Source organism: Taeniopygia guttata, chromosome 29, assembly GCF_048771995.1.
Source record: "Taeniopygia guttata chromosome 29, bTaeGut7.mat, whole genome shotgun sequence".
In the NCBI taxonomy this organism is placed as follows: Eukaryota; Metazoa; Chordata; class Aves; order Passeriformes; family Estrildidae; genus Taeniopygia; species Taeniopygia guttata.
Window position 1 is genome coordinate 723281 of NC_133054.1, and position 26072 is coordinate 749352.

General features: G+C 51.8%; 1 protein-coding gene across 1 annotated transcript; it reads right to left on the reverse strand.

The window, feature by feature from the left end:
• Positions 1 to 15858: 15858 nt before the first annotated feature.
• On the reverse strand, positions 15859 to 25638 carry LOC115492411 (uncharacterized). The gene is made up of 11 exons (XM_072919555.1): positions 25296 to 25638; positions 24896 to 24960; positions 24308 to 24781; positions 23976 to 24124; positions 23572 to 23719; positions 23179 to 23339; positions 22959 to 23096; positions 22265 to 22364; positions 21856 to 22032; positions 21668 to 21724; positions 15859 to 16035 (listed from the first exon to the last, which is right to left on the reverse strand). Exons 1-11 carry the CDS (start codon positions 25411 to 25413, stop codon positions 15859 to 15861), a joined length of 1764 nt encoding a protein of 587 aa, XP_072775656.1. The 5' UTR covers positions 25414 to 25638.
• Positions 25639 to 26072: the final 434 nt, after the last annotated feature.

Genomic DNA, 26072 nt, shown 5'->3' on the forward strand with positions numbered 1-26072 from the left:
GGGCTCTGCTGCCAACAGCTCAGAAATGGTGAGAGTGTGATCCATGGCCCAGTGCAGGCTCATGTCTCAGAAATGGTGAGAGTGTGATCCATGGCCCAGTGCAGGCTCATGTCTCAGAAATGGTGAGAGTGTGATCCATGGCCCAGTGCAGGCTCATGTCTCAGAAATGGTGAGAGTGTGATCCATGGCCCAGTGCAGGCTCATGTCTCAGAAATGGTGAGAGTGTGATCCATGGCCCAGTGCAGGCTCATGTCTCAGAAATGGTGAGAGTGTGATCCATGGCCCAGTGCAGGCTCATGTCTCAGAAATGGTGAGAGTGTGATCCATGGCCCAGTGCAGGCTCATGTCTCAGAAATGGTGAGAGTGTGATCCATGGCCCAGTGCAGGCTCATGTCTCAGAAATGGTGAGAGTGTGATCCATGGCCCAGTGCAGGCTCATGTCTCAGAAATGGTGAGAGTGTGATCCATGGCCCAGTGCAGGCTCATGTCTCAGAAATGGTGAGAGTGTGATCCATGGCCCAGTGCAGGCTCATGTCTCTGCTGTGCTCAAGGAACTCCAAGAGGAGATGAGGGAGATGAGGGAGGAGGTGAGGAGGAACAGTTCCCACATTGCCCCAGTGCGAGTCACAGCCCCAAAGTCAGAGCCCAACGTTCCCCAGGCAGAGAGAGAGGGAACGCCCCACGGGCTGGCCTGGGGTTCTTTCTGTGTGACCATGGGGGAGACATGGGAAGGTGGGATGGGAAACCCATTTCTGTCCTGGCAGCGAGGGTGTGTCAGCTCAAGGAGGTGAAATGCGGATGAAAAATTAAACCCTGCAATTCTAATAAAGATTTGTAAGGAATGGGTATGTTTATTTACAGTGTTGTGGACGCATGTCGGGACTTACTGCTTTTTAATGGACATGAACACTTTTGAGAACTTTTGATCTTTTTTTATTACTTTTATTAATTTCTATATATATATAATTTTATAATAGGTTAATGCTTATTTATTTTGCTGATTTTACATTATACTTATAGTTAGTTATATTTGTACTCAGTTTTTTCCAGAAAGTACAGAAAGAACTCCTGGGTCACTCTGCCCTGTCTGTTTCAAGGTCTGAGGAGTCTTATCTTTTAGTGTGGAAATCTGCATTCTTTCTCCTCAGCTGGGGTAGTTTTGTTAGGCCTGCAGTCACCAGACTAAACAGCATATTTAGCAAGCTCAAAGTGGTACATTTCACCTAAATTTAAATGGATTTCTACTTTGTTAAATTTTTACTCTGTCTCATTCCCCCCTTTCCTTAAGATGATAAGTATATTTTTTTACTTAATGCAAATCTTGACATTAGTAAGTGCCTCTTAGTGCTTTACTATGTACATTTGACTTATTAGGTACAATTATAGTAGTATAAGGAGTTCTTAAGTATATAAAATCTTTACTAGCATATACAAGCACAGTTTTCTGATCTGTGGCTGAATGAATCTCGAATTGGCAGATAAACAGTGGCTTTGTGTACAGTAAGTACCAAGGCAGTGGCCACAAATATAGGTTACAGATGCTTTTCACCTTCTCCTGTATGATCAAAGCTGCTGTTGCCTGTATCCAAAACTGTGCTTGTATAAAACTGAAAGCTAAAGACACATAACTTGTGATCTTGGACCCCGGCCTTTTAGGGATAACTGTAGGGGTTGTTTTAAATTTCTTAGTTTAGTTGCTGAAGTGGCTAGCTCTCTTATAGATTTAGTATACTGATTAGAACTTGGGACTAAGGCCATTGAGTATTCTTTTGGATAGAGGTATTTTAGGATTTTAATTACAATTATATACAAAGCAATTTTATAAATAAAATTATAAATTACTCTCTCTGCTACAATATATTCATTTTGCTTGAATAAGTTTTAGTTTTAGTTCATTGTTTTTTGGTGTTAGTTTTTAAGGGGCTTTTGGGGCTTGTTTTATTTGAGCGTGATGGATCTAGGCATTCTGCTTTTTAATCTTGATTGTGGTGAGTGTGGTGAGAAGTATCTGGAATGGTGTTTTTTTACTGCTTCTAAAGTCTTTTTTGGAGGAGACTTAAGGTAGACTTAATTCTTAGGCTGTATGTTATGTACTGGTTTACTTAGTGTTTTTTTTGAGTTCTAGCTACACTTAATATTGTGACTGGAGCTCTAAAATTAGTATTATTTATTCTGGTGACTTTGACAGTTCTGGTGGGGAATGTTTCTGGCAACCTTGAAAATGTATTTGCTAATATTTATAAATATTGACACTTTCTTTTTTATGGGGGTTTTGAAAAGCCAATTTATTACTGCTGTCCAGATCCATGTCCCCTCTCAATCTGACCAAGTTTTGTCTGGGTTATTCCTGGGGTTAGTTTGGAGGCAAGGATCACACTGTCAGTTCACCTGGCATATAAGCTCCTGGCAATGATCATGATTTTTTAAATTAGGTATGTGTTATAAAAGCGTGGGGAAATTACTATTTATTTTTGATGCACTCTGTAACACTGGCAGCCTTGGTCATTTTGGGAAAGGAGCTACACTTTACAAAAGCTTTAAGTAGTTAGGCCTTAGTGTATTTTTTGGTGCTTCTCCCTTACTAGTGACTACACATATGGGAAGGGATTTCTGGCTCTATTTCAATGGTAGCCCGTAGCCCATCCTTCTTGGTTATATGTTTTTTTTAAATAGTATTATTATTTTTTGGCTTACCTTTAAGGGAAATTTGTCTATAATTACTTTCTATTGCTTTCTTTGCCTTTCCAATTTTTTCTTTTCTTAATTTTGAGCTCACTTTTTGGTGTGCTTTAATATGCATACTTTTAGCAGCTGGATTATCTCTTGTGCATGCTTGATGGTCTTTCCTTGCGAGGTCAGCAGTCCCCCCTCTCTCTCTAGACAGCTCCATGTGCGTGTGTAACTCTGAATGCATATCTAGAGTTTGTTTGCCATTTTTAAGGCACAGGGCAGTGCAATAATCTTGGCTTTTTGCGCAGAGGTGCCTGTTGGTAAGGGTCTGGATTCTATTATCTCTTTGCAGGTATTGACTGCATATTTAGCATGTTGCTTTTTACTGGCAACGTAGCTGCTCCCATCAGTGAACCAGGTCTCTGCATCATCCAAAGGAGTGTCCTTGAAGTCTGGGCAGCTGGAGTAAGTAGTTTCAGTAGTCTCTGGGCAGTCATGGTGTACTGCTTCTTCTTGATTTCTACTGCTTAATTTTTTACTGGTCGTGTCTCTTCCTTAAGCCTGATTACTGGGGGGGCATTCTTTGCCCTCTGTGGTATATTAGAGGCTTATACTTTAAAAATACTTGTCCTAGTACCTCTTAATGAATTTCTTCTTCATTTTAAATGGCTGTTAATGTTAAACTTAATACTTCTATGTACCTTTGATCATTTACCTCTAGAGTAACCTCCTCATTCTAGAATGTTTAGCCAGTTGAGCATATACAGAAATTTGTAAATACTCTCTTGTTACTTTAAAGGTTTGCAAAAGTATGCCTTCTCAGACTGGCCAGTTTTTCTCTACACTACAACATAATTTTTCTCTACATTTTCTACAGGTACTAAAGCTTTATTTAAAAGTGAATATATGGCCCCTGTATCAACTAAAATTCCAGCTTTTTTTTTTTTTTTTCCTTGATCCCACTGCCTCTCTCAGAGGGGTCTGTTACCTCCTAGTTCTGGATGAGATTAGACTGCCAGGAGGGGGATGGGTTTGAGTGGATATACCTTTGGAGCCTGAGTTTTCTTCCCTTTCGGGGAGATCTTCATCTTCTGTTACTTTAGGAGGAGCTTTTTACAAATCATATATGCTTTTGTGTTTCAGGATGATGAGTTTTGTCTGATTTCATATATCACTGCCTTATACTGCATGCTGAGCAACACATTTTATTTGCTTTCTCTTTGCTGTGTTGTGTTTTTTTTGTTTTGTTTTGTTGTTTTTTTTTTTTTTTTGTTTTGTTTTGTTTCTTTTAAGAGCTAACACCAGTGGGTCAGAAGGAACTCTGAACCCAGTTACTCTGCCATTCTGGGTGATTATTTAAGGTGAAAAAACATATTAGCATACAAGACCTCACCTTATTTGCTTTCCTGTATTAAAACAGCATTGGTTGCAATAAGGTGTTATAAATCCTTTAGTTTTCTGAGCTGCCCTTATTGGAGGCTTTCTGGGAACCTCTTTGCTTTGGTTAGTTTTTATTGCTTATACTATTTTGTTTCTACCCAAGCCTCATGGTCTTTTTTTCAGTTTTTCTCACACACAGACTTTCCAGGTCGCAGGTATGAGATGCGATCATTTACACATAAGCTTTAAGATCTCAGGTTCTGAATTGGCTTGATTAGGAGCCTTCAATTTACACTTGGGGCATGGAACAGCAATACTAGCCCTTCTCACAAACTCTGCATTGTAATAGTACTCATACAAGGTGCCAGCCTCTTAATGCACCAAAAACTCCCGGGAATCGCCTGCAGGCTATTCTGTTTATCACTTTGGCATTTTTCCTTTATTTAACCCCTCTTTTACAAAATCTCAGTCTTTTCTAGTTCTCTTCTCACACAATCTAATTAAAGCATTGTTTCTACTGACACTTATTTTGTTGCCTTGCAAAAGGCTGTGCTTGTTATAGCAAAAACTCTGATATGCTCACAAACACAGAACCCTGTCCTTATCTCAAATTAAAGGAGAGTCAGGGCTTACCTTGCTGTGAGGGAGGAATTCTTGGAATTCCTTTAATTTGTTTTACTACAGTTAAATCATAATAGTGTAGCTCTTCTGCATAAAATGCTACACTTGTTGCAAAAAAAAATCTTAAAATCTCTATAAATACAACTATATAATCTCGAGAATTAAAATACTATAATGTGGGGGAAGAATCACACGAACTCACTGGGAAACTCACTGGTGGTATCTCTTAAAGTGTCCCCTTTTCTCAACACACCACAGCATAACAGCGCACAGTAAAATTCCAGGAATCCAAGTCCGAACCATTGGGGCAGAGGAACCCCCCAGTTCGTCTAGCCACTGTTCAAATGCACACAAATCACCGCCTTTAAACACAGTGAACGTCCTCAGCCCCGTTTCTCCGCTTGTTTCCCTTCCCCGCGGGCACTCAGGCCCAGGAGCGAGGCCGGGCCCTGCCGGCTCTGAGGGACTGCCCAGCAGTGCTGCTCTGGCACCCCAGGGCCCTCTCAGTCCGGCCCTTTATCGCACACCAGCGCTCCTTGGCTGTCTCCGCAGGTGGCAAGCGAGGCAGAGCAGAGCCCCTCCAGGGAAATTCCCCGGGGCGCGCCAAGGAGGTCTGTTCTACCCCCTGCCCCTGCGAGGACAGAAAATCTCCTGCCTGACTCGCCATGATGAAACACGGATGAAAAATCAAACCCTACAATTGTAATAAAGATTTGTAGGGAATGGGTATGTTTATTTATAGCACTGTGGACGTATGTCAGGACTTATTGCCCTTTAATGGACATGCGTCCACAGCGTTATAAATAAGCATACCCATTCCCTACAAATCTTTATTACAAATGTAGGGTTTGATTTTTCATCTGCGTTTCACTCCCCAGGAGCAGGAAAATCCCCATTCCCTGTTTCCTTGTGGCTGCAGCCTGGAACATCCACTCAGAATGATGAACTTTCTGACAGCCCTGCTGAACGACACCAGGAAAAGGTTGGTGAGAAAGGGAGGAAAATGTGTTTTGATAGGAAATTACAAAATTACAAAATTATTTATTTCTGTCACATTAATTTTTAGTCCATTGCAGTTCTGTTTTCACAGTGCCACCTTCTCAGCTGATTGTGTTTGTGTCCTCCTCTCTCTCCTGCCTCTCTTTGCCTGCTCTGTTTCTCTCTCAGTGTTTCCCTTGATCCAGGGCAGCTCCCACCAAAGGCCCTGCCCTGATTTCATTCCCAATCCATGAGCTACAACAACCACGGGTGAAGTTATGAAGGCTGGCAGTGAAATGTCCCTGTAAGATCTTGCTGCACTTGGCTTTTGGCCCCTTGTTAAGAGCTTTGCCTTCAAGGGCAGGAACATCTTTTCCTGGCTGGGAACTGGAATTCCAGCCCCTGGGAGTGTGTGCCGTGGATCCCAGAGGGGCATTCCCGAGGCTCCCAGGGTGCTGCTCCTGCCGTGCCTCCCAAGGAGCTGTGCAGGGCAGGGGACAAGGTGCAGCAGCTCCGTGGGCTCCTGCAGCACGCAGCAAAGGTGGCTTTGCTGGGCATTTCCCAGCACATTCCCGGCTGCAGGCAGAGGGAGGGAGGGAAGGGAAGCGAGTCCCTGACAGAATCCCGGGACGATTGCGGTGGGAACGGAGCCTGCCCGCGGGTTCCGATCCCGGGAGGGAGAGACGCCTCAGCCCCAGCGAAGGCGCAAATGAGACCCTGGGAGCGCAACCTGCGGATTTGACTGAACATGGATTGAACTGAACAAGAAATGGGAAGGAGAAAGGGAGAGGAAGAAATAGTAAAGGGATCTCAGAGAGAGAGAAAGAAATCAGAAAAGGTCTCAGAGAGACAGAAAGAAATCGGGAAAAGGTCTCAGAGAGAGAGAAAGAAATCGGGAAAAGGTCTCAGAGAGACAGAAAGGAATAGTAAAGGGATCTCAGAAAGAGAGAAAGAAAACGGAAAAAGGTCTCAGAGAGACAGAAAGAAATCGGGAAAAGGTCTCAGAGAGACAGAAAGGAATAGTAAAGGGATCTCAGAGAGAGAGAAAGAAATCGGGAAAAGGTCTCAGAGAGACAGAAAGGAATAGTAAAGGGATCTCAGAGAGAGAGAAAGAAATCGGAAAAGGTCTCAGAGGGACAGAAAGAAATAGGAGAAGGCTCCGGCCCGGCCTCCGCAGCTCCCCGGGACACCCGCCGGGCGCAGCGCCGCTCACAGTTCCAGCCAATCAGAGAAGGCGCTGAACAATTTCCAGCCAACCAGAGCTCTTCTCGCCGATGAGTCACCAGTTGCCGGGCGGCCCCGCCGCGCCCCGCGGCCCCGGAGCGGAGTTCGGGGCTCGGGCCGGGGGGACGGACCCGCCCCGGGGGGGTCCCCGAGCCCCCTGCCCGCCCCGGGGCCGGCCGGGGGTCCCCCACCCACAGCCGGGGCTGCGGGGCCGCGGGCAGAGGCTGGGAAAGGGAGCTCCGGGCTGCAGCGGAGGGGCTGCGGGAGGAGGAGGAGGGACAGGAGGAGCGGCGGGAGCAGGAGCGGGAGAATCCCGCCGCTCGCACCGCCCGCACGCCGGGGCTGCAGCACCCCCTGCCCCGCCAGCATCGCCCCAGCCCCGAGCCGCAGGGCAGGGGGAGGCCGAGCTCGCCCCGGCGCTATCGAGGGGTCTCCGGGAGGATTTTTCTGGAGAGCGCTCGGAGCCGGCAGATGCCGAGCCCCGGATCCCTCCGGGTCCCCAAGAGGAGCTTTTTCGGGGGGAGAGGAGCTGTGATCGCCCCTCGGAGGGTCCCGGGGGGACCACGCGGGGCTGGCCCGGTGCTGACAGGGCGGGACATTGGTTTTGGGGATCCCCGTGAGAGCCGGGGCTGCGGAACGTGGGACCCCCGGGGCGGCAGAGGGGAAGGGGCGATACCGGAGCTGGGGGACCCCCGGCAGCCGAAGATGAGGCGGGGACGGGACCCCTGAGCCTGGCAGGGCCTGTCCTGGGGTGACCTCACGATGCTCGAACCCCCATTGGTCCGTTTGGCCCCGAAATGAGTTCTGCACCTTCAGGGCTGGTTCTGAGAGCGAAGAGGGGGAGGAAGAAGCGCGCAGTTTGTTTTCAGGAGCTGCACTCACCCCTCCACATTCCGGCTCCTGGGCTGCTGAGATGCCTTAAGGAGCTGGGACAGAGGCCAGACGGAGCCAAGAGGAATAAAGTGGATATTTATTGAAGTGCCTTCAAAGGCCACACCCCAGCAGTACCGGAGCCATGGTCGGGGCTCTGCCCGGATGGCTCCGAGATGGAAGCAAAAGAGGGCTTGGCCATGAGAGCTCACATTTTTATAAGTGTTAGTGCATTTGCATACAGGATTTAATGGCCCAATTAATAGCTTCAAATTATGAAGTTTCATCCTCCTTGCTTGCCCACCCTCCTCTTTTCCTGTCGTTTGTGCTTTGGGCCTGAAGTTTGAAGAGATTGTCCTTGACTCTCCAGCTAGAACAGGATTGTTTTATCTTCACCACCCTGTGAAAAGATCCCAGGAACACTTAATCTAAAGCTAGAAGCTGCACACCGAAACAGAACAGAGAAACTTAAACCTGAGGTATCAGTTGTCTGCCAACAGACAGCAGGACAGAGCTCTCCTTTGCTTTTAGTTAGTTTTTAGCTCGCTGAGGCAGAGAAGTTCCCTGGCCTGTGGTTTTTCTTTTTCTTTGGAGCTGTTTAAACCTGCTCTGGACTGAACACCAGAAGAGCACCGGCAGCTCACACCTGTGGCCCACCGGGCTGGGCCTGGGCCATGGAGGGACTGATCAGAGACTGAGTGAGCCGAGCTACAGCCCACGGAGGGACTTTCTGAGTTTGTCATCTCTTTTGGAGCAACAACAGGTTTTGTTGTTTGATATTGTTCATTTTTTGTGCTGGTGAATGCTTTGCCTGTAAAATAAACAGTTTTTTTCTACTTTTCTCCAAGGAAATCTTTTCCTGAACTGGTGGGGGAGAGGTCACTTGAATCTGCTTTCTAGAAAACCCCTTTGGGGGTTTTCTCCCAGATTTGCCCTAAACCAGGACAGGGTGGTGGGGGGAGGGGGGAGCCCCAAGTGCCTGGACTGGAGGTAGGCTGGAGAGGGGGACCCTTGTACTGCAAAACCCCCCCAGCATTCCTAAGCAGGACCCTGGAGAAGGGGGATCCCCAGGAGCCATGAGGATCCCCAGCAGCCCTGAGACGGGGGACACCAGAACCCCAGAGGGATGAGAATGGAAATGGGACACTCCTGGTGGTTTGTTTTTATTCACTCATGATTTTTGGAGGTTTTTATGGACACCTGGAGACTTCTTGAGATGGATTTGGGCAGGAGGAACCCCCAACCCAAGGCGTTCACACCTTGTTTTTCCTCAAACCAGGATTTCCCATTCCCAAACTTTGGCTGGATGGAGGAGGAGGCTGTGAGGAAGAGGAAGATGCCCCCGGACACCCAGGCAGGTGAGGAGGAAGTCAGTGCCCCTTTCCCCCTCTCTCCTGCTCCATCTCCCAGCCCAGCACGGCCCCGGCTGCAGGACAGCCCCGCTGCCGGTGCCCTCCTGCCGGGGACGCACTGGGGGGATCTCCTTGTCCTTCCCTGTGGCACGGAGGCAAATCCCATCCTCTCCTTGTCCTTCCTCCCCCAGAGCAGGAGCTGAGGGTGGTGAGCAGGGAGGACAAATGCCCACAGCAGAACATCGTGGAAGAGGATGTTTTGAGTGGCTCCATGGCAGAGGAATCGAATGGGGAGGAAAAGCCCCAGAGATCCCACAGGAGGAGGGGCTGCAAACCCAGCCCAGGGTGTCTGAGGAGGAAAGTCCCACCCTGTGCCAGGGAGGTGGACAGAGTTTCAGCCAGGGATCAGAGCTGGTGGTCCCTGAGCAGCTTCATGACAGGGAGAGGCCCTGTGAGTGCCTGGAGTGTGGGAAGGGCTTCAGGAAGAGTTTTGACCTGATCTGCCACCAGAGGATCCACATTGGGGAATGGCCTTACGAGTGTGGGGAATGTGGGAAAAGCTTCAGCCACAGGTCTGACCTGATTGTCCACCAGAGGTTCCACACTGGGGAGAGGCCCTATGAGTGTCCTGAGTGTGGGAAGAGGTTTCAGACCAGCTCCCATCTCCTTGTACATCAGCGGATTCACAGACAGGAGAGGCCCTTCCGCTGCCCCGACTGCGGGATGGGCTTCAAGCACAACTCCACCCTCATCACCCACCGGCGCATCCACACCGGGGAGAGGCCCTACGAGTGTCCCCGGTGTGGGAAGAGCTTCTCAGACCGCTCATTCTTTACCCGGCACCAGCGGAGGCACCGGTAAGGGAAGCCCTGCGAGAACCCCGCCTGCAGGAAGAGCTTCGTGTGCTGCTGCAGCTCCATCCCCATCAGAGGACCCGCCCTGGTCAGAGCCCTGGTGACCCACATGCCCTGTGATACACAGAGGGAAGTGGCTGCTGTTATTTTATTTTGCCTCCTATTATCTTTTATCGTCCTCCCTTCCAAACACAGAAAATTGGGGTAAAAATCAACAAATCATCAAAGGTATCTAAAGCCTCACATCTTACTTGTGTTTTGGGGAATCTTGGATTCCAGGAGATACCTGTGAGGATATGGGGGTGTTTGGGGGCTATTTGGTTTAGGTGTCTTTATTTCTTGGCACTCCAAAAGATGAGAGGGACTGATCTGTCTGCTCAAAACCACTCAGTGCCACTAAAAACTACTGAATCCCACCCCAAAATTACTTGATTCCACTGCCTCTCAGGGTGAAATTGGGTTGGAAGGGGATTGGGCAAAGTGGGATGCAAATCAGGAGGGTGAGATGAGCATTGGGTGGGGCAGGAAGGGTGGAATGGGGATTGGGAGGTATGAAATGGGAAAAGTACAGCTTGGGAAGGGGTCTTGATGTCCAGGAGGGGTGGGATGGGTTGGGATAGGGATTAGGGAGGTGGTCTGGGGTCTGGAATGAGACAGATGAAGTTCGGGGATGATTAAGGTAGGGGGAGATGTCGGAACTCAAAATGTCCCTCAGACATTTTCAGAGGTTCCAGGCCTTGGTCAGAAGCATTTTAGACCCTGGCAAGCAGCTGGAAACAGCTGTGATTTTGAGTTTGAGCCATGGAATGCTTTACCAACTTTGAAGGTGGAACAAGCGGTCACAGAGAGTTAGATGGTATAGTAAAAGTAATTACAAATTAGAGGGGAAATTTTTTTAGTATTGTACAGGGGGGTTTTAACACCTGTACAGGGGGGTTTTACTTTGTACAGGGGGGTCAGGAGTTCTAAGATGGAGGAAAGTGGGCCTGATCCTGTTCTTCCTCCTTCTTCTTCCTTACCTCCATGTTCTTGGTGATGTTGGCACTCACAGATTGGTTTAGAGTAGAAGAGCACATTGTAACATAGATAGTAGGTATTGGGGAAAATCTATAAACATATAACACGTAATATATCATATAAAAGATAGCAGCAGCCCTGGGTGGGGGGGGAGACACCGGACAGTGAGGGTGTCAGGAGAGTGTGTGCCTCTGCCTGGGCCGCTGACCAAAGCAGCCGCAGCGGGCAAAGACAATCTTTTAGATAACCAGCAATAAACTGCCTTGAGACCGAACAACAAGAGGCTGCGGAGTTTTTCTTTGGAAGCAAAGGTTGGAGGAGAGACTTTACCACCACACGAGAGCCCCGAATCAATCCCGGGGTTCTCACACATTACCAGCAGGGATGGTATAATGAACATCCTTTTAATCTTGGGGTTTTGTCTGGTAACGAGCAATAATTTTTAAACACTGGATTTGATCATTTAAAAACAAGTGGAAGTTCTTCACTGATGAACACACATGCTGCTAATTGGCCAGTTGAAAATGCTGGTTACACAGGGCCTCCCAAAGTAGCAACCAGAGCTTTTATTTGTTTGTACCAACAGTGTTTGAAAAAAATATATATTTAGGAGCTGTTTTTGTTTGTCAGTCTTCCTGGGAAACATTCTTGTCAACTCAGAACAGCAGCAAAAGCTGAGTTTAATAAAGAAAACATTCCAAAACCAGCCTTTCTTACTCTCTCTGTGAACCTACTCAGGTAACAATGTTTATGTTGACTGCTGATAGCAAAAGGGTTGGGATATTTGTAGAGTCTCTGCAGCTTGTTCTCCACACACTTTAAATTGCCTGTTGACTTAGGAGAGTTACATTTGCCAGCCTAAGACCAAAGTCTTTGTAGGAGATGATGGGGATCAAATTTCATTTCAGTGGGATTTGGCATTAGGAACCAATTTCCTACTGATTTGTTTTTTTCTAGCAGGAGTTCAGCTGCTGTTTGGAAAACCTCGTGTGTTTTTATAGAAAATAAACTTTGGTCCACGACAAATCCAGGGCTTGATTTGAACAAATTGTCATGGAACAGAGAGATCCACGCTCTGAGGAGTGCCGTGCCAAGGTACCCAGCGCCACCCAAAATCAGCCCTTGGCACCTTGTCACTTACAGTGCTGGCTGTTATTTAAAACCACCTGATGAGTCTGGAAACCTCAGAGGCAAGAAGAGAAATCCTTTTAGCTGTGCTGCTTGTTTGACCACGGAGGTCAGCGTTCAGCAGTGCCCGTGCAGAGCTGCCCCTCGCTGTCAGGGCTGTCAGACCAGTTCTGATTTCGGCCACCGAAATGCGTTTTGTTGTAACTTCATAGGGCAGACTGCCCAAAAGGCACAATAATCAGTATCTCTGAGTGAGTTTAGCTGCTGAGAGTTTCTGAGTGCAGCCACAAGGAGGAGCTGGGATTTGTTGGATGAGAGCGGAGCTGCTCCTTTGCACACTCGGGAGGAGTAACCTGCTCAGAACTTCTGCTTGTGGACTGATCACAAAAGGAACAGAAAAAAGCCTGTCAGTCCCAGCACTCAGCTAAAACTGGTCTTGGGGTATCCTGAAAATATTGCAGAACAGCCTTTGGTGAAGTAGAAGGATGCAGAGCTTTGGAAAATCTGCAACTTGAAAAATGATAGGAGCCAGCAGAAATTGTTTCCATCTTGATCCAGGCTCAACTTGGTCATGGTGTCCACCTCCGTAGGAAATGTCCTTTCATGCACTGGGATAGGAGACCAATAAACTGTATTTCAACTAGCAAAATGCAGAGAGCAGTTTGCCTTTTCTAAATTCCATAGAAAATACCAGGGAGATGCACAACAGCCCTGGGTCCTGGAATTCCTGCCCCGACAGAGCGATTCCCTGCTTCACTAGAAGCGGTTTGGGATTTGATGCACTGCCCTGGCCTCCAGCTGCCATTCAGATGGGCTTGAGCCCCCCACCTGATATTTGGGGAGACATCTTGGGCATCCTGCATGTCCCAGGTGCCACTGGGGAGCCAGACCCTGTTGGATTAAGTTCTTTTCTGACCCATTTACATGGGTTAGAGAAATGCATCTAAAATGACACAGCCCAAGTCTACGAGGATCAGATTTTTACATACACGAGTTGCAGAAATCTGCCTGCCCATCTTAATTCTCATAATTTATCCCTTTGTGTGTTTTTTCCTTCTGTGGATCAGACAATGAATTTTTCCTCCCTTTTTGTGAATAAGCCTCTCTCAGAAATGAGACACATGGCTTTAACTTCTGGGGGAAGCGTTGGCACCTCTGCCAAGGAAAGGGATGTGAATTGATGGGCTGCTCTGCTCTGGAACATTAAGCAGATCACACTCCCACTGCAAAGTGCCATTGTCAACATTAAACCCTCTTGTTAATAGCCCACTGGTTTGGGTTTTTTCTGTTTGTTTTCCTTTTCAAATGTATCTACAGTTAACTGCAAGGAAAAAACCCAAACTGCAGAACAGTGCTGAGAAGGGTCTCCCTCCTAAATAGCCTCTCAGGTAGCTGCTGTAAGCTCTCCTCTCTCCATAGGTAGGAAGCAGAAGGGTGGCTGTCTTAACCCATCTCCAACACCATTACAGACAGTAGATGATGTTTTTAAAAAATGAATTATTTGCTATGGGATTCAGGAGGAGATTGTGTGTTTTGGTGCTGCTTGACATGCTGACAAGCAGGGGAAAAATGTTGCCCTGTAAACTTGGCTGTCTGTTGATTGAGAGATGTCTTATGGAAAGGTACTAGTCAGTGTAAACCCCAGGATACCCAACAAAGAGAGATTTCAATAAATATAGAGAGCCATTAAAGTAGCTCACCCTCTCTTCACAGGCTCAGGTGTAAAGAGAGATGCTACCTATGCATTTCTGTTGATCTCCATGCTAAACAAAGCCACAAGCACATGGAGCAAGTAGCATTTCAGATATCACCATGTTCCTTTCAATTAGCCTGGAAAACCTGTCCAGGGCTGAGCCCTCTCCCACTGAAACTCCAGTTTAGCATCACTGACACAGAGAGACAAATATTCCCTCCATTGTGCATTTGGGGTGGATTTTTTCCCCCCACTACGCAGAACAGGTGAACAACTTTCTTCTTCTTAGGCATTTACAAGACTTTTTAAAGATCAAAGCAACCAAGCAACCAGGTAAAACAAACTGCACCTGCCAGCCCGTTGGACCACTGTAAAATTCAGTGCTGGAAGGGACTTTCTCCAGAACAGTCTCCTGGCCTTCACAAGGCATTCACCTTAGTCTTCCTAATGACCTCTCTGCATGTAGCTCTATTGGCAGAGCAAGGCTTGGGGAGCCATCAAGAGAAGGTGATGGTACAAATGTCCCCACCTTTGTAAATAAAATATCTCACACAATACAGGGCTGCCAATGGTTGGTTTTCTGGCTCTCACACATCTACTCCTCTTTTGGAGGAAGCTGAGAGTGCAAAGGGAGCAGAGCCTGCAATGAATCCATCAGCTCAAAAGCAGGATTCTAAACTGGAGATAATCCTTGTCTTCTCAAAACTTTAACCTAAGGGAGTACAAAAGGAAAAGTAATCATCTCTTGTTGGTCAATCCCTTTGCTCAGTGTCGCAAATATCACAGAAAGAGAGGCCATCAGCACGGTTTGCTTTAGATCAGGAATAACTCCTGTTCCAGCCATTGCTGGGGGCTGTTAAGGCCTTCAGGTTTTTGATGGATTGAGGAAAGCCTTGACAATGCAGACAACTGCAGTGAAATAAGAGGCTGGCTCAAACATTAATGACCCACTGATTCTATGTGAGACAAAGAGATGATTGCACTGTCTGCCTTGGCAAGACCTCTCCCTTCACAGCCCTTGGTAGGCATCCCTTTAGTGACTGCAAGGGGCAGAGCTGGTCCCTCAAAGTTTTCTTCCTTCCCCCCTACTCCCAACTCCCGTCCTTGTCATAAAGAGTAGGAATCAAAAACAAGCCTGTGGCTTTGCTAGCATAGCAGAAGAAAAATCAATCTCCTTGTTGACCTGGTGAAAGAAAGGTGGAGTACCTGAAGTTCAGTTTTCCCATCTCCAGATGCCGCTTACACTGATAGGCAAACTTTCACAGAAGAAGGAGAGTAATCTGCAAGTGCTCTGCTGTAGTGTGGATTCATCTGTCCAAAAGCAGCAGATAAAGGTGAAGGCAGCTCACTTCCACACTCACTCCCTAGTTTGCATCTAGAGAAAGTTTTGAAATTTGGGAAAGAAAAGAAGATAATTTGCAACCATGAAAAATGCGATAAAACAAAGCAGTGTAGGGAAAGGGAAACTGAGCAAAGCAAAAAAAACTGGCACATTTTTACCTGTTGATGTTTCTGTCACCAATGGGGCTTTTTATTCTCTTCAAGCCAGGCAAAACCTGAGGTGTAACCTCTCCTCCAGGGCTCGATATCCAGAGGAGTCACCTCAGGGAGCACGTGGCAGAGGTGGCCGTGATGCTGAGCTTTGGCTGGGAGTCCTCTCAGGAACACGACGGGTGTGGTGAGGCATCACGGAGCTCTTGGCTGCATCAGCTGCCCACCTGTGATTGCAGGGATGCTACATTGGCAAAGAGTCACCCTTCCAGCGGTGGGATGCTTCATAAACTGCTGGAAAGTCTGGGAAAGAGGTCACAAACACTGCTGGGAAGGTCTGGGAAACACTTCAAAAGAAAAGGATAAATGGGAAAGAAGAATAGAAAAGAAAAAAGAAAAAGGGCAGAAAATTAAAAAGAAAAAGAAAAAAGGAGAAAGGGGGAAAGGAGATTTTGTTGCAACGAATGCCTGCTGCGAAAAAGCAAGGCTGGAACTGCCCAGAATGCAGCGGAGACGCTCCGGAGCCCGCCGGGCCCGGCGCTGCCCGTGCGGCCGCCGCAGCGCGGTCCAACACCGCCTCTCACGGCTCCGCTGCTGCCAGAACCCGCTTTTGGGGGCTGCGCAGGCAGCTCCTGCCGCAGCCCACGGCACCGATTCCACCCTGCCACAGCTCCGACATCGCCGGGGCGCGCCCGTGTCCCACGGCGGCAGAGCGCAGCGGGGACCCGGCCAGCCGCACCCCGCAGTCACTCCCCGGCTGGAATTGGGGTAGGCAGGGTGGGCTCCTGCCCTGGGCCACTCATCACGGACACGGGGGCACTTGGAATCAGAGGGGGAGCCGATTACCCAGCCCTGGCTGCACCCTGCGTCCACACCGAGCCACCTTCACACCAGGTTTACACCCACATGAAAATCCCAGAAGAGCACCTCAGCACATCGACTGCTGCGGACGCCTTGCGTTCTCCTTGTTTTGACTTTGGCACAGACACTGGAAAGAGATGGTTTTCCTTCTCAACATCAAAGAATTTCCATCGAGATGGAAAAAAACCCATCGAGATGGCTTTAAGCCCAGGTAAAGCAGATAGCTGCCCAGAGCAGGTACCCTTGATAGATGACAAGGCAGTAGGTTTGCTGCCGCAGAAACTGGGAAAAGCTGAGCTGGATGGTGCCCCAAGACCCTTGAAGATGGCTCAGGGTGTGTAGGCAGCAGACACAGTTGGGATGGAAGGAAATAAAGAAGGATGGTCTCCCTGTCCCTTCAGTCTGGCACTAAGGAGGGATGAGAGGTCCCCAAGGCATTTCTCATTCCTCTTCCCCAGAAGCTGATACGCCCTCTGGCCCAGGCATATCAACTGTGCCTGTACCAAACGAGGCATTTTCAGTTCAATGTAAGCAGCTTCTGAATTCACACACCCCAGGCTCCTCAAGCATTTTTATCTGCCCTCCTTACCCCACCCCCCAACAAAAAAAATGCAAGATCCTACTAAATATGGACAATGCATCCACTTTCTGTTGCAGAGCTCATGCACCTGAGCTGCAAATACAACTGGCTGGTACAAACATGAGCTACATTTACATTCTGACAGCCTAACAGCAACCCAGAAAGTTTCAGTCTATCCACTCCAGTTCTCTCTGGATCTGCATCTCACTGAACAATTTTGGCCCTCAACATTCACCTTTCTGTCGCAGACTTGTGGCCTCCAGCCCTGTTCCTTTCTACCTCAGCTGCCATCACTGTCCTGCTCCTCAGTGGTCCTGACTGGATGGTGCTTAAACCATGTCTTAACTGAGCATCACCAGTGAGCTGAGGACCAAGGCCTGGCAAAGCAGGGAAAATTACCAGCATGGGTTTGCTGAGAGACCAAGGTCTGCAGGACTTATCCCTGGTAAGAAAAATAAATGGTACGTGAAGAAATCAAAAGGTGATACTGCATTGCTCAGGGTTTTGTTCAATATTAGCTGCAATGCTACTGTGCGATGTGCTGGCAGTGGTAAGTAAATAGATTATGCACTAAGCTTTGTACACTAAATAGACAATTACTGAATATATACTTCTCAAATTAATCACTGACAGAAGCTAATGACATAGTCTCAAGCCAAGAGGCTTGAAATGGCTTTGCAGAGGCAACCAGTCTTGATCTCTACTGGCTGCAGAGTCCTCCTGCTCTTGTTTCTCCCAATAAAACGTATTCTGCAGGTGCAATTATTCAGTGGCTGGGGTTAACTCAATGCTCTAAAGGATGAAGGTAAGGTAATCGAATATATTCATCTTGATATTTCTTTTGCATGCTCTAGGATCATAATTACAAGACAAAATATTATCGCAGGAGGCTGAATTTAACAAGGTATCAGCCAAGGGGACAGGACTTTAGGTGCATGGGGATACTATGCTGAGTGGGACTGTTGGGGAGCCCCAGAAAAGATGCTAGGTTTATATTAGCTGATTTCAAATTCTCTGTCAAAATGTGCCATATCCCTAGCTGTCGATGTCATTCCTAACAACACAGGCTTTTCCCGTCTTCCACAGGCTGGAAAGAAACTGGCCCTTATCTTCTTCCTAACTCGACCCTCCCCACCAGGGTCTGATCCAGAGCCCGCAGGTCCTGCTAATGAGAGCACTCATGGTGGGAATATGGACACTTACCTGCTCCAAGGCCTTCCCCGGCAGCAAGCTCAGGCTGCCAGGCCTATGGATCCTGGATCATCCTTCCCACTGAGACTTCCATTGGCATGGCTCTTCCATTGGCACATCTGTGCTCAGCTGGGACTACTCTGCTCACCCAGGGCTGCTGGTAAAGGATCAAGAGCAGCCTGGCCAGGTCTTTCTCCAGCTCCCTCTGTGCTCTTGGGAAAGGTAGAACCTTCCACAGGAAAGCAACTGGTGCCACAAGGAGTGGGTGGCATCAGGCAGCTCTGGGGAAGCCCCTCAGGAATGCTGTATCCTGAGGGAACACTGTTGGCCTTGACCTGTGGGTGCCTGCAAAAGCTTAAAATCAGCTGCCTCAGCTTCCAGGGCCTCTCTTGGCCAGCATCCTGACGTGGATGCAGGACGGCTGCCAGGCACTGCTGGGACCCAGCGGGACAGGAGCGGCTGTCTCGTGCCCACGCAGCACCCGTGACACAGCCAGGGCCATCCCGAGAGCAGACAGACACTCACGGGCCAGCAGAGAGGAGCAAGGAACACTGGGCTCCTCTCAGGGTATCTCAGCTGCGCTCGCTCCACAACACGCCCCCATTTGAAGGCCTGCTGATGCCCAGCTGCCAGAAATGCCTCCCTTGTGCTCTCCAAGATGCACAGGGAGAGCCAAGGAGCAGGACACCTCGGCAGCAAAACCTTCAAAGCCTTTTCTGAGGCCAGGCACACACCAAGATCAGCCAAGACTCTCCACCACACTGCCTGGCCCACCCAGCCCAGTCTGTGCTGGCCCTGGGCCACAGCAGCTCCCAGCAAGCAGGAGGCAAATGCATATTGCCAAGAGCTGAAACACAGCAGACAGGGAAGATGTGAAAAGTGAGTGTGTAAAGGTCTTTTAATTCACAGCTCCCACAGAGAGCTCTGGGGCTCACAGATGGACAGAGATGGTTCTGCTCACCCCTCTGTCCAAAGGGGGGGTAACACACGCTGCTGCAGGTGCTTGGGTTGGTCCCTGCAGGTCCAGGTGGATGCCAAACCTGCTCTTCACAGCCTTCTCCCTTCCCCTGTCCCTCTGCTAAGTTCAGCAGGCCTCAAGGACTGAAAGGAGCACAGAGAGCCAAAGGGGGACACTTGCACCTGCCTCACTGGGAGCTCCCTGGGAAGCACTTTCCTTGAGAAGCAAGCCCCTGTCCTCCAAAGGCATTTCCCCAAATGTGCGGCTTTTCTGCTCAACACCAACACACCCTTAGGAAACGCTGGCAAGGCTGAAGGACTTCATGTCCTTTCAGGACAGGCACTCCAGCTCTAGCTCCTATTCCCCCAAGTGCTTTTCCAGGTGGAGGCTCAGACGTGCAGCCCTAGGCCCTCTACAAACACAAGCTGCTCAGTGCCTCTTCACCTGCCTCAACTCCTGCCTGCGCCCACGGCACCAAGACCAGGCTGTTCCCAGCCAGAGCCCAGAGCCCTGCTCCCGCAGGACGCTCTTGCCAGCACCTTCCAGGCCTCTCTGCTGTGCACACAGCGCTTTTCATGCCTGCTCCCAACAGGCTCTGGAAGGCAGAGCACAGCCTGGCTGCCTCTGCCACCAGCACAGCCCAAACACAGGCGGAGGAAGAAGCAGCAGGGGCTGTTTTGCGGCCATGCCCAAGAGAGACTGGAAGGGTGCCCTCCCTCTGCTCTCACTTGCTTGGCTTTCTGACTGGCTCTGAGCCTGGGGCAGCCATTCCTCACTTGTGGGGATCAGAACCACAGCCGGGATCCCGGCACTGCCTGACAGCGCTCCGGGCACTGGCAGGGTCGTGTGTCCCAGTCTCGGGCACCGCGCTGCTGCTTCCTTTGCCCTCAGGCACACCCAAAGCTCCCTGCTAAGCCCGGATGGTGGCTGGTTCTGCCCTCTCCCTGATCCTGTGCAGGGATGGAGCACGGCTGATCTTTCAGGAAGCTATTCCTGAAAACTTCCAGCATTCCAAGCTCCTTTGCCCTCCGTAGAAGCTTGCCATGGAATCCCTCACAGCTGCCTTCAGAGCATACTCAACTTGGCTCTTCCAAATTCCAGGGCCTCCAGGCTGCACAGCAAGATCTGCAACTCCACAGAGTTGTGGAACTGCACCTTCAGCACAGGCACCTCTCCAGCCTGATCTGCCCTCGTTCCTCTGTGTGTGTGCACAGAACACGGCGTGGAAGGGAACAGCAGCAGGGGCCTGTGTGTCCCAGGGCCTGGGATTTGCGCCGCTTCAGCTCCACAGAGATGCAGGTAAGGGGGAGAAACCAAACTCTTTATTAATGGAAGGGAAAGGGAAGGGATGAGATGGGGAAAAAAAAAAGGGGATGGGCAGGGTCTGAGGGCTGGAGGGAAGGAGCTGACAACAGGGAATGGGGAGGGAGCTGTTAACAGGGAGGGCGAAGGCAGCAGCTATGGGAACTTGAAGCAGACACAGCTGTGGCCAGCAACAGGTGAGCCTGGTGCTCTCTTCACTGTCTCCTGGTACTCTTCTTGGGATCGTGGTTCTCTGAATCCAGCAGATGACCTTAGTTCTGCACATCTCTGTCCAAAAATTGCCTGAAGTTCCAGGTTAGTGGAGGATGGGCTGTCATCTTCGCTCATGGCTTCAAGGGCTGGAAGACAGATAAACTACCACAGTCAGAGCCCAGAGGGCCACCCAGCGATTCTTCTGCTAAGGCCATCTCTCCCAGCTCCTGCCATGCCTAACAGAGATGAGGACCCAACAGGATCAGCCGCAAGGCGCTGGTCACGAATCCCCCCAGTGGCGTCCCTGAAATCTCTCTGTGCCCTGCCCACACCAGCCCTCGTCCACACAAGGAGCGAAGCTGACCGCAGCCGGGACAGGGATTGCAGCTCCCTGGCCGGCATTGCAGCTCTCCCGGCCAGCCCCCGCTGACAGCCCGCTGCCCTCACTCACCCTGAGTGAGAAGGTGAAGCTCGGCTGGCTGTCCCTTCAGGTAGCGCCTCGCCATCCCTGGGAACACAGAGCCTGTCAGGCCCAGCGGCACAGCTCCCTGCCAGCGGCGCTGCCAGCCCTGTGCCCACACGCCCTCCTGGCCCGGCTCGTGGCTCACCCATGAACCTGAGGGCCGCCTCTCGCAGGGGCTCCTGTGGGCTCTGCAGGTAGGGCAGGGCCCGGCGCAGGTGCTCGGCCACTCTGCTCCTGTCCTCTGCCAGCTGCAGAGAGCGGCAGGAGGGAAGGGTTGGCCCCGCAGCCCCGCCGGGCCGCGGCTCCATGGGCACCCGGCTCGGGCCGCAGGAGCCTGGAGCAGAGCCCGCGCGGCCTCGGGCTGCAGCAGCGGGCAGGGGCACAGCTGCCAGCCCGCACACCGAGCACCGCGCTCAGGGGGCTTCTCCAGGCTGGGGCTGCGGCTTCCCGGCCCTCCTTACCAGGCACTCGGCAAACTTTGACAGCTGCTCCTTCTTCAGCAGCTTCTTGAGATTCCTCTTCTTCAAAAACTCGGCCACACCAAGCAGCGTTTCCCGAGAAGCCTGGAGAGCAGCCGAGACCCAGAGATGGCCCCACAGCCCAGGGCGCAGGACCCGCGTCCCTGTGGTAGGGCCTGGAGGAGGCTGCAGCCTGCCAGGCGCCAGGGCAGGAGACAGCCCAGCCCCCTCCCAGAGATCCACCAGCATCACACAAAACCTCACATTTGCCACGTGCTGGTTGTCCTCATGGCAGTGCAAGAAAAGTGGGAGCAAGCTCTGACACAAAATCTTCTTCATGGGCTTTTTTCCCTCATCCTCTACCAAGTTCATCATCTTGTCAAAGAGTTGAATAGAGAGCAAGTGCACATAGCTGCTGTCCTTTAGAAAAGAGGAGGATAAGACTTTTAAGACCAATTATTCCAGGCTCACCAGAGACAATGTCAGAAAATCCATAAGGGAAAAGTGTATGCGGGCAGTCTGTGCCCATGGCTGTGGACATAGAGCCTTACATGGTCAAAGAGCAGGAGGAGTGCCTCAGCGAGCTTTGGGGCAGTGGTGCGGGATACCAGGATGTCTTTGTGCTGGAGGACATTTGTGAACACGTGGAGGCTCATGCTGACCACCTCTCCATCTGCATCCCCCAGCAGCTCCAGAAGGCTTTGAGACAGCGGGTACATTCTTCTGGCCTGTGCGGAACACAAGGCTGGGCTGGGGAGCCGTGGACGGCCGCACGGCCAACACCGCCCTGGCACTGCAGGCCCACCCTGCTGCTGCAGGGCCCACAGGCCAAAGGCCTGTCCCAAAGCACTGGGGCAGGTGAGGCAGGAGAGCTGGGAGCAGCTGCCTCAGCTCCTGAAGCCCTGCCAGCCCAAGGGGCTGCTTTGCCCAGCGCAGCTTCAGCTGCTGCCCCCTTCTCACCATCGAGGGATCCTTGCTGAGCACCACAAGGCCTCGGAGCGCCAGGCGACGCCGCTCCCTGCACTCGCTCCGCAGGTGCCTTGACATCATCTCCAGAACCCTGTCACCGCATTCAATCAAGTCCAGGCCCCCGAGGACCTGAAAGGCACAGGGCAGTGACAGGGGACCCGGCCGGCAGGAGCCCAGAACCGCACAGGGCCGGGCCCAGGCAGCAGCACGGGGCGTGGGCACCGTCCCAGGCAGCTGCGGCTGCGAGAGGGCAGAGAGCCGGGAGGCAGCTGAGGCAGGCAGCGCTGGCCAACAGGCTCACCTCCACCAGGAATGCCAGGGAGGGCAGATCCCAGCACGGCTCTTCCCTGCTCTGTGGCCGGAGCAGGCGGAATGCAATGCGGGAACAGAAGGAGTCCAAGACATGGCACAACCCCCTGGCAAGGGAGGAAAAAGGCCCTGAGGTGGGAAGGCCAAACCCCTCCCAGGAGTGACTCACAGAGGTCCGGTCTTTCCCCAGCATCCCTGGAGAGGATGTGGGCGCTTTGTGAGGCGGACCCTTCTGGGCACCCTCCTCTCCAAGCCTTTTCCAGTTTCCTTGGCTGTCCCTCGGTGGAAAGGCCCTCTGGCCCATGACCGCAGGGACTGTGAGGGGCACCTGGGCACAGGGCACAAATTGGGGACCGTGGGGAGAAGGGGGTCTCACCTGGCCAGCAGGCCCACAGCAACGTGCTGGGTGTCAGCACACAGCAGCATGTCCCAGCCACCCTTGAGCTCCAGAGCCAGCATCACATGGTTCCGCTGCAGTCGGCAGAGCAGAACCTTCATGGCCTGCACTGCAAACCTGTGTGCAGAGCAAAGCCCAGGTCACACTGGGAGCGCTGGCACTGGCCACAAGGGCACGGGAAGGACAGGGGGACTGGGACCTGTTGGGCTTGCAGTGAAGGCGGTGTTCCTCCTGGCATGCTCTCCAGAATGTAGCAACTTCCTCTGATGGTATCTGCTGTGTGGTGATGACAACATGGAAGAGCAGAGCCACAAACAGGCGGGAGGAATAAAGGTTCATCGCCTTGTGGCACTTGGGCACCTGGAGAATCACCCAGAGACCCAGAGTTGCCTGCAAGAGAACAGCCCAAGGCAGCGCTCAGTGACAAGGTGTCCATGGGGCAGGGCCCAAGAGCCGACGCAGGGGGAGCAGCGGGCTGGGTGCCCCCTGAGCCTGCCCCTAGCCCAGGTTTCAGCCCAGCAACTGAGGGATGGAGAGGATGGAGAGCTGCTGGCAACCTGGGGGTGAGCAAAGGCCAGTTCTAGAAACTCACAGCCAGGGCAAAGACTTCCTCGTTGTCCCCATCAGAGGTGCACATGCTGTGCAGAGGCCAGTTCTCCATCACGCAGAGCAGCGCTGGCAGCACCTTTTCCACTGTGCGACTCGACGAGCCTATGGTTCTCCAGATCATTGCAGCGGCTCTGTGGGATCAGAGCTCTGTGTCAGGGGCATCTCAGTCACGGCACCATGCCCTGTGCACCCGTGGGGGCCCAGGTGACAGAGCCCCTGTGCCCTGAAGGGCATGGGGGAGTACTGGCAGCAGGCTCAGCAAACAGAGGGGCCCGAGGCTCCTGGGCCTCTCTGCCTGTCTGGCAGAGCCCATTGCACAGGCTGTGCAGGGCCGTGGGCCCTAAAGGCTGCTGAGCCCTGAGCTCTCAAGGCTCGTGGGCCCCGTACCTGTCACACGTTGGGGCACAGCGCAGGAGGGTCAGCACCACGTCAGCAGGCTGTTCTTTAGCCAGCCTCAAAATGTCAGTCTTCAGCCAGACATTCACAGTGACTTGGGACATGAGACTCTGGTGGATGTTCTTCACCTTGGCTGGCACCTGGAGGAAGCATGGGGGAGAGATGGAACGTTGTCCAAGGGAACAACTTGCCCAGCTATTTCAAAGAAGTGCTTCCCTTCTTCCACACTGTGCTGGCCTCAAACGCTGAGGGGGCCCAGAGACCATGGCTTGAGGGGACACACGATGCTGGGAGGCCTCCAGGCCTGGCCCCAGGCTGCTTACCTGCTGTTGCTGAGAAGAAACACAAGGGTCCTTGAAATAGTCGAATATGAGTTCCTGACTCAGAGTGGGAGAGGGCATGGTGTCAGTATTTGCGATGCCCTGAGTGTCTCTGGTTTTGGCGTTTGTGATGTCCACATCCTCAGTCACTGCCATGTCAGCCTTTGCCCTCTGGTCATTCCTTGCAACCTCAGAGTCTCCTGAAGGTTCCGCTGGATCTGGGCTGTTGTCGGTATTTGTGATGCCCTGAGTCTCTCCATTGTTGGTGTTTGTGATGACCACAACCTCAGGCATGAGAAGAGCCTTTGTCTGGGTTTCAGTCACTGAGGTGTCAGAGTTCTCTGAGCACTCAGGCGAATCTGGGCTGACATCAGGCTCAGCCTGGAGCTCGGTCAGCCCCGAGTCAGGCTCGGCCGGGCCCTCAGCTGCTGCGCTGCCGGTCTTCCTGCGGCGAATGCGCGGGAACTTCCAGAACGTCTGTAGGAGAACAAAGGAAATGGAAGCCAGGGATGTTCCATGGAGTGCTCCAGGCGTGCTGCTGGGCTGAGCAGTGACAGCAGGCCCAGCCCAGGTGGGGATGGCTGCAGGCACCTTCAGCGTTTTGCGGAAGCGGCCACGGGCGGGTTTCTTCTCTTCTGTGTGGTCCAGGGCTGCATCTGGCAAAGAGCGACCGCAGCCCGAGCTGAGGGGCTGCAGGAGAGGCCAGAGAACACAGCCCAGCCCTGCGCTCCCCAGGCAGGGACAGCCCCAGGATGCCCCAGGGGATGGAGCACGGCCACTGCGGGGTGTCTGCCCGGCCCTCTTCCCTCCTGTCCATGGGCACATCCCCAGGGGATGGGATGGGATAGGATGGGATGGGATGGGATGGGATGGGATGGGATGGGATGGGATGGGATGGGATGGGATGGGATGGGATGGGATGGGATGGGATGGTGGGGTGGGGCTAAGCTGGCTGCAGGCATCAGCCCTGTGGCCCAGCTCTGCCACTCACCGTCCTCCGGTGGCTGGAACTGCTCCGGGTTTTCATGCTGTTGTGGTGGAGCAGCTTCAGGGCTTTTCTTTTTTTTTCCCCTGAACACTCTGAACAAGCCGAGAAGTCTGCCCGCCATGCCAGAGTCTGGTATCGAGGGCACCGGAAAGAGAGATGGCTTGGGAAAGCTCCAAGTGAACAAGTCCTAGAGGGCACCTACAAAAGAGAAGCCTCGGGAAGGCCACGGGCTGCCAAGTCCTGTGGTCTTGCCACGAGGTCACCTGTAGGAATAATGCCTCGGAAAAGCTCCGGGTCAGGCACGAATGAGCGCGCTGTGTGGGGGCTCCTCACGGCACCGCTCTGTCCCGTCCTGTCCGGTCGCCTGCTCTGAGCAGAGTGGCGTGCTCTGGTTAGTGCCAGCTCCTATGTCAGCACGTGTCACAAAGGCCATCCTGTCCCGTTCTATGCCATAGTGACCACGCTGCACCATGTCACAAAGGGGCCTTGCACACACTGCCACCTGCCCTGGGGCCACCCCCTGCCCAGCCAAAGTGGCCCAGGTTGGAAGGAATCCCTGGCCCCAAGTGTCTGAGACAGCCCGACAGGATCTTTAGGAACGGCTCAGACCATCAGCAAACGCTGCCCGGCTCTGCGGGCTCCGGGCAGCAGAAGGAGCTCCCAGGGCTGCCGACTCAGCTGCGCTGGGAAGGGCACAGAACCTTCCATGGAAGCTGCCACAGCCTCCTCGGGACGCATCCCAGCCCGTGGCCACCCTAAACCCGCGGGTGTGGCACACAC

Coding starts and splice junctions, on each gene's coding strand:
- LOC115492411 (XM_072919555.1), bottom strand. CDS start 25,413: ATGGCGGGCAGACTTCTCGGCTTGTTCAGAGTGTTCAGGGGAAAAAAA. Junction 22,365..22,958: donor GCTGTGGGCCTGCTGGCCAG/GTGAGACCCCCT, acceptor ATGCGGTGACAG/GGTTCTGGAGATGATGTCAA. Junction 21,725..21,855: donor TCCTCCTGCTCTTTGACCAT/GTAAGGCTCTAT, acceptor TCTTTTCTAAAG/GACAGCAGCTATGTGCACTT.